Below are 8,495 nucleotides of genomic sequence, written 5' to 3'. Positions count from 1 at the left end.
TTAGGACTCTTGATGGCCAAATCTCTAAAATAAGAGGTTTAGCCACAACAAAGCTGAGTTTTGGACCTAATCTCAAGAGCTCTCTTTTTCTCTCTTTATTATCTTTTGTCTCTCTCAATTGAGTATGTAAGATCATCGCAATCTTTCCTTCACCCGATCCGCTGCATGAAAAACTACTTTGAGGTGATCGCCAATCCTCAATTCGCTCTCTTATCTACGAAAAGAAACTCAAGACGAGGAAAGGAAAAGAAAGACCACAAGGCAGACTTAGAAGAAAGAAATCCTTGATAAGAGCAAGCAAACAAGATATGAAGAAAGAAAGGGTCAAAGGGAGGAGCAATTGTAGGATTTAGTACACCTATTATTAGTAACTCTTCAAATGCGGGGTAGGGCAGCGACAGAGGGGACCGAGGGAAGGAGGAGAGCAATGGTCCACCATCGGGGGTGGCTAACAGAGGAGCACCCGCCGAGGGGGTGGGGGTGGAGACGGGGTGCAGGGCAGGGAGGCGTCACTCGGGATGTGGGGTTGCGCAACAGAGGAACGGCATTCCTCTTCTGCAAGCCAAAATGTTTTTGTGTGTGTGTGTGTGAGAGAGAGAGAGAGAGAGAGGATGGGGGGTTTAGATTGTTTAGTCGAGTTTCTTTTTAAATGTTTGTATTCCCTTCCCTATATAGTTTAAAATTTTATGGCTTAGAACTTCGATTTAACTGATTTTAGGCTTCATTTTACCTTTCTGGTACAAGGAAAATCTCCATCCCCTAACGCCCCCAGTCTCACGTCATTCCAAGCGAGCTAACTGGTTTCAAAGTTCATGGCTTCAACTGTACAGGTTCAAATTTTCATGGTTAGGGAGTATTTTTTTCCTGTCAAAAGAGAAGCTGAGTGACCATTGATTTCAGTCTTTGCACCTTACAGGTTGGGATGTGGGAATGAAGAAAGTACCTTAAAAAAAGTCTCTGAAGAGCCATCCAAAAGAATAAAGTCCCATAAAAAAATCCGAGTGTCTTTTTTTTCTTCCCTTTCCTTTTCCCTTTCCCTCCTTTTTCTCCACAACCAAATAGACCAGCACCAAAAAAATGAAAAAGAAAAACACATTTACTCGGGGGAAGAACTACAACCCTGAGAAAGATGCATGATAAACCAAAATAAGACAAGAGATACACTAATGACAGATGCGAAATTGTATATTACTGTGAGCTGCTTTAGCTTAAACAGAAACCTTTATCTATAACTACCATTTTACCCACCAATCATATCCCTTTTGGCAACATCTACATGCACTTAATCCACAATTTCACCCAGAGAGAGAGAGAGAGAGAGAGAGAGAGAGAGGGAGAGAGAAGCACAACCTCCAATTAACATTCATATGCAGTTAGAATGCACTGCAGGAGAGAGCGAGCCAAACGACAAAGCTGGCGTGTGCCCGCGACACATAATGCCGCTGTTGGGGTGCGTCTGAACCACCACCACCACCACCGTGAGCTAATTTTTCCTCAAATCACAAGTACTGCTCATGTATTCTGGCTCTGTTTTCTTCCCACCAGAGCCTCGCGTGCATCTCCCTGAACCTTTCACGGCTGAACCATAATCATTACAAACAAATATCAGTAATTGGAAACAGACGCCATTGATCAAGCATGTTAATAATTTATGGGAAAAAGAACGCTGCCATGTTGCGTAGCTAAGTTAGTGCCTCCATGTGTCTATTTCTCTCCTCCCACAATAGGAGGGCATATATATGTCATTTGACTCATTTCATAAAAGGGAAAAGATAGACAGACACAGGGAGGCGCTAGCATAGCGTACACAGCAATGAATCCTACTATTACAAAGATATTCAGTCCGAGGGCTAATCCCAGTAGAGATCTGATGCTAAGTTCCACTCTACACAATACAAGTGGCTTCCATATGACAAGCGTTCCTATTTTCACCTTCAGCTAGTCAAATGCTAATAAGCCAACAGGATCCATCAGGACATCACTAAACAAGAACATATCTGACTAATTGTTGTCACAGACATAAACCAGTGGATAAACAATTTGACATGTCTGAGACAGTCCACAGGCTGGATTTAATGACCTTCAAGTTGTGAAAGAATCATTTGCTAATAGAATTAACCCCCTCCCCCCACCCCCAGTAAAAGGAAAAAAAGGAGGGAGGACCATATATACATAAATTAATCATACTCAACATGAAAAACCAATCAACCAATAGTGAATTTGGTAACAGCCAGAGATGACACAACTTAAAGAATTTATTAGAACCTTCTACCCAAAAAAAAAAAAAAAAAAAAAAAAAGAGCTCATTAGAACCTAACAATATCCCTCAGATCTGGGTTCATACAGCACCAATCAGGATGTGACGGACTCTTTGGCCAGGGTACTCAGATTTTGCTCTTGTATACCAAGGACAAAGTGGTAGACATCAGAATCTGTACTTAGTCTCAAGCATACATCTCATGCATTAATTTCACAGGGTCCAAAACTGGTTTCTGGATTATGTTCAAGACATTCGTGATTAAAAACCAGGGAGAGAGGGAAAAGATGCAAATAACGATAATAATGTCTTACAACAATTTGAGATGGATTTCATAACAGATGCTACTGGAATCATGCATGGCACTTCTACACCCAACCAGTTAGGCACAATTTATGTACAATTTATGCATTGTTAGGGTACTGAGGTACTCCAAAATCCAAAATCAACCTGGGCTAAATTCGGGTCATAAGTGATTGAACCCAAGCCATTCCCACCACTAGATTATTAAACCAGCAAGGAGTGTATATTTTTCCACAAAGATAAATGGAAGGCTTCAATCCAGATGGAGAAGATAGGGAGGGAAACTATCATTTGAAGAATGTAAGAAATTCTCACCTGAATCTGACACGTCTGAGCTCCCTTGTACCACCAGGCAAAGCTCTGATCGTAATGTAGACACCAGGCTCATCCTGTTCAACCCACTCTGTCTCTTGATCACTAGCATTACTAACAGATAGCTCTCCAGAGCGATCTCCCTCCCTTGATGAGCTTGTCCTTATAGAAGCATCCATAGATGATGTCTCAGTCTTGGCCCCGCTGATGCTAGAAAGTTTTGGTGTAGAAGTGAGGCCACCTGAATCATGGTAATAACGGGATTGCATTGGGTGGTGGTCAAGTGAATCTGATGATGAGTAGCCCATTCCCATCGGACGCTGGAAGTTGCGAGGTAAGCGCTCTTTGCTCAATGGAGGTGTCATTGGACTGTCCTCAGCTGATTCCATCTTTGAACTCTGAACAAGGAAACATGGGCATCATTATTAAATATAACCACCACAAGCACAATGTCTAAGCAAGATTCACTAGATTATAGCACTTGGCTTTTCAACAATTTATCAGATGGAAGCCAAACGCTGAGCCAATCTATTGAACCTAACCCAGTCAGGTTGTCCAGTGCCTTAAACCTAAAGCAACCTGAATCCTTTGAGTTTCAGGCTAAGCCAAGGTCCGAAATGTCAATCCTAGTATCATAAGGTTGGTTGGAATGGAAGGATTCAAGATTGAGCCATGGTGAGGTAAATGTCCAAGTGTGAACTTGAGCAGTAAAGACCATCAAAATCACACAGTAATAGTTTTTAACTTTCTAAGCCCGGTTGAAGGCGCCTGACCTCATCTTCAGATCTTGGTGGGGTTGGCAGTGGGACAGCTTGGCGATTGAACCTCTGGACATTGTACAGCTCCATGACTTTGTCATAGTTCTCAGCCCACCACCTCTGAGCTTGCCATTTATTAAACATCTCCCGGCTAATCAAGCCAAATATTATCAATCAGCAACCATAATCTTTTAATCAGAAGTACAAACCAGAAAGCTAGCATAGACACATGTCAAGGACTTTGTTAAACAGAAAAGCAACAAACCCCTGAAACATTAATATATTCATGCCCTATACTGCAACTAGTCATAACTTGAATGCATGTTTTACAAGGAAATAATGGGCTTAGATAAGCTGACAGCATTGAAATTTATACTAGTCATAAGTGATACATAAACAATAGCTGAAAGAAAGAGCAATATAAATGATAAAGAACCGTAAATGTATGTCCAACAATGAAGTGTCATATAAAGCACCCAAAGTTTCAGATTATATAGTCCTGTACTTTTGTTACACAGCTAACAAGCAAATAATGAGAAAGCTTTCTGATATTGAAACCTAGATAGGAGGGGAAAAAACAAATTCCAAATGGAGAAGTCGAAGAGGGTTAACTACTTAGCAAGTCCTATAGAACATCACATTTGTTTGAACCCAGCTAGTTCTCCAAATGGTTTACATACCCACGGACAAGACTGAGACTTCGTTAACGAAGTTGAAGCACCAAATATGTCAATTATCTTCCTCCTCATCACCATCATTACACAAGTGGAACAAGTTCTCCAGATAAGAACCCTAGCAAACAAATCTAGGTTATGATAGTAGGAGGTCCCATTGGAAGCTTAGTTGACAGCCCAAGAGGGTGATATTGGTGAAACATTGGGGGGCAAATAGCTGACGTGGGCTTGGGAAAATAAGTCTAACCAGTCTATAGAATCCCATGACGGATGAATAGTCACAGATTGCCTGCTTCCGATCTCCACAAGTTAAAACAGGTGAGATCACATGGGGAAAGAAACCTAGGCTGGCATCCCAAGAACTTGTCCCTCTCAATTCCCTCCTATGATTAATTTTCTCAAAATACCAAAAGAAAATTACAAGAAATAAAAAGAGCAAAAAAGATGACCCTAAAGTACTTTAGGGGGCTGGGGGAGATAGAGAGAGAACAGAGCGAAACAGAAAAGCACTATACAATGCTATGACATGACAATAATGGTTAAGATTCTACTTCCACACCCGCTCTCCATTTCACTCTAAAATGCACTCTTTTACCCCTTACAACTTAGCTGTAAATTCATTTTGGTGGCCAGGACTAAAATAAAATTTTCTGACATCATTCATTCCATTTGGAAAATTTTCTGACATATATGAAGTGTATTGTATATATTACATTTATATTTTGATACATAATATAATAGATATTATCTATCTATATATATATATATATATATATTAAAGCAACAAGTGCTTCAGTCCCAGTAGTTAAGGCATTACACTGCAGTAGAGAAGGGCAAGAGGTTTGAGTCTCCCCATTTACAAATGTTTGAAGACTGTCCCAGCCCATACAAAAAATTGGGATTTTCAAGCAAAATTTGCAGAGGAAAAAAAACAACAGAAATTTACAGAACCTGACCAAAACCGAAATGAACAGTTTCAGAAATTTGTTTCATACGGTTAAAGAGACTAATACTAAAATTTGGCCAAAATTTCACAAAACGAAATGAAATTTACAAGCTTTAAACTACTTGATTTCCGGTACTGTGAGCTGTGACTGTTGTTTTCCAAGGAATCCATACATTTTAAAATCGGGGAAGGCTTCCATTGTTGACTATCAATTAAGAAAAAATGTACAATCTCTTCAAAACCCTTTATAGATGGACAATGCTGGAATAGCACATTTGATCATTTCCCTCACTCGAGGACAACAGCTGATAAAAACCAAGGACAATTGGTCCAAAAAAAATCCATAACAAATTTTTACCAAATGAAGGACGATCTATAGGTCAGACCAAACCTCAGCATGCCCACTTGAGGGTGTTGGATATTTCAGTAGGCAAAAGTATAGAAGTTTTCAGTATAAGAGAAACTAGATTTTTTTTTCTTTTTTGGGGTGGGAGTTGACAAACAAACAACAACAAACTCAGCCTTATCCTAATTTAATGGGGTTGGCTATATGGATCCATGCAAAAACAAAATACACTAAGTGAAAGTAAACGGAAAATAGCATAACACCAGTCAGGGGATGCCTATCACATAATGTATTAATAACTGACCATGACAACTTCGAGACTGAGAAGACACTTAACTCACAGATTCCAACGATTCAAACCCCAATGGGGTCTTTCATTCAAACATAATCGACTATTGGATGAACGGATGGACCAGCCTGGGGGCTAAGTCGCTCCCAGAAAGCTTGAAGACACCCAACATAGAAAACTGCGCAAGAGTAACGAGGACGAAGACATGGAGTTCAATGGAAAACTAGTACATCAAGGTTTCTATAGAGAAAAGGGGGAAACACCGGGGTCATGACATAAGCCGAATTGCTAACTACCGGGTTCCCACGACGTCATGAGTCAATCCGTCTGATGACATTTTTCAACATGCGCATGTGCAACAGACATTTTCTACCACTTCCCATATGCTATACCCCAAAAACCTCAAACTAACCCCAACCGATTCTTTTACCAAAAAAAAAACCCCAACCGGTTCCAATTAAACTGAACCGACAAATCCGATCAGCACTAATACAATATGATTCAATCGGGGTTTGGACTGGTAGACGCGACGCGTCCATCAATTTGAAGAGTTGATGTTGATCCGACGACAAAAAGGCTGGAGATTAGATAAATGTAAGATTCTAATCTATTGGGGAGACGTACACGCGCACATGATCGTCGCATGGTTACCGTTAACCGAATCAGACAGTCCCATTACGAAGTAACCATCTAAGGGCAAAAAACCCTCAACTGGGACAGATTAAACAGTTTAACGCCCAAACCGTATTGTTACCGTTCCTATCTGATCGTACAGAAGACGAAGTACCTGAAGCGGATCCGCTTGAGATCGTTGCCTCCTTGAGGCAGAGAAAGGAATGTGATGAGAACACCAGGCTCAACTTGCGCAACCCACTCCTTTGGCTCTTCTTCCTCCATGAACACCACTGATTCAGTTCGACTGCTAACCGATGGAGGCGTCCCTTCACCGCTAGATAATCCCTTAAGTCTCGCTTCCATCTCTTTGCCCCACAGCCTTGGCGTAGAGCTCGAGCTAAACGTCCCCGTTCGACGGTAAGAGCCGTGAAACCTCTCCGATGCCGATGCAGCCTCGGACTCAGCATAGTTAGGACGATGTTGATGTGCAGTCGATCCCGAACATGGCTTGCAGTGGCGATACGCCCCGGATGCCTTCAATGCCATGTCCTTGATCTGAAAATCTTCGAGCTCTTCGTTAGAAATATTCAGCAGATTTCGAAGGAACAAACATGAGGGAGAAGGACACGAATCCAAGCTTAGTGTACCTGAGCGGTGAGAGCTTTGATGGCTTGCTTCGTGCTCGGTGTACCGACGGCCTCCTCACCTTCTGGTTCATGAAGCGATCCGCCGCCGAGCTGCTTTGAACAAGCGACGCATGTCAGCATTTTCTCTCACACTCCTATTGTACCTGATTTCTGTCTGGAATCGATGATGCGAGCGAAATATAGATCCAAGCCGCTGTAATAAAAAAAGGGAGAAAATGAAATCATAATCAATTCACTCTCACCCTCAAATCGGCTCACGCATTTGTATATCAGAGAGTTCAGGGTTCGTCCCAAACCTGGAATCAACGCCCAACCAGCTCTGAGAAACCAATTATCTCCATTAACTCGTAGAAATGAGGTGAAATGTTGATCAAAGCCTCTGCAAATTCACAATTAGTTAAAAAAACCCAATCAATTAAATGCTTCGATAATAAATTCATGCGCCATCTATTTAATAGCTACATCAGAAAACTAAACCTCAACATCTAAGAATCAGTCCGATCATGGTCGAAGATGGGAAGGAAAACCTCAAATGATCAGGCTAAGCACTTTAATGCCTCATAAATTATGATTTAATGTCCACATATAGCTCAGATATTCCAGTCTAAAGATTTCAAAATAAATTTGAATCACAGAAGTCGGAAGAGATTAAGAACCAGAAGAACTAGTCAAACAAAAGTAAGATTCGAGGAAGAGAAGCTTACTACCTGATGCACTCTCGAGTGCCAACGCTAATGGCGGAACTAGGGCTTCATTTTGGGCGATTTTTAAGGGGATCGAGAGGGCTCAGGGCCTCAAGCTCTTGAGCCGCATTTTTTTCCCCTTCAGAAAGAGTGAGTGCTAAGCGGAAGGAGTGATGAGTGAGAAATACTCTCCCTCTCTCTCTTTCTCTCTCATTTCTCCTCTGTGCGACTTGCTTTTTCGGAAAGTGACCTGCTACCGGGACCTCACCGGCTAAAATGTACGGAACATACCTCCACGGGTTATCAGTCTTGTCTGGTGGGGAACTTTCGGCTTGGGCTTTTGTACTTGAGCGTGCTTAGTTCTTTTGTCTCCGTCTCTCTCTCTCTCTCTCTCTCGGAGAGTCGGAGGATGCTGATTGATTTTTTCTGTACTGGGAACAAAAAGCATACCTTATTTGCTCCATTTACCTCCAAAAGATGTTGCATCTTAATTGATGGTGAATGATCTCTCTCGCGTGTCAAAATCCAACCCGAAACCAAGGTTATAGGTATGGGTATTGACACGGTTTTATGTACCGGTATCGCTTTCGATAATGATAATTAAGATTGATGGTGTCCATTTGGACCCTATACGGTTCAATCTGTATCCTTATCATTTTTTTTTT

At 41.5% G+C, this 8,495-nt stretch overlaps 1 protein-coding gene across 1 annotated transcript; it reads right to left on the bottom strand.

The window, feature by feature from the left end:
• Window positions 1–1,078: 1,078 nt before the first annotated feature.
• Window positions 1,079–8,015, bottom strand: LOC122087375 (protein Brevis radix-like 2). Its single transcript, XM_042656477.1, has 7 exons — window positions 7,855–8,015; window positions 7,444–7,526; window positions 7,148–7,340; window positions 6,673–7,055; window positions 3,646–3,781; window positions 2,876–3,270; window positions 1,079–1,578 (listed from the first exon to the last, which is right to left on the bottom strand). Exons 3-7 carry the CDS (start codon window positions 7,265–7,267, stop codon window positions 1,500–1,502), a joined length of 1,113 nt encoding a protein of 370 aa, XP_042512411.1. The 5' UTR covers window positions 7,268–7,340; window positions 7,444–7,526; window positions 7,855–8,015; the 3' UTR covers window positions 1,079–1,499.
• Window positions 8,016–8,495: the final 480 nt, after the last annotated feature.

Source organism: Macadamia integrifolia, chromosome 8, assembly GCF_013358625.1.
Source record: "Macadamia integrifolia cultivar HAES 741 chromosome 8, SCU_Mint_v3, whole genome shotgun sequence".
In the NCBI taxonomy this organism is placed as follows: Eukaryota; Viridiplantae; Streptophyta; class Magnoliopsida; order Proteales; family Proteaceae; genus Macadamia; species Macadamia integrifolia.
Note: the sequence above shows the minus strand (reverse complement) of the source record. Positions and strands in the feature narration are given on the sequence as shown.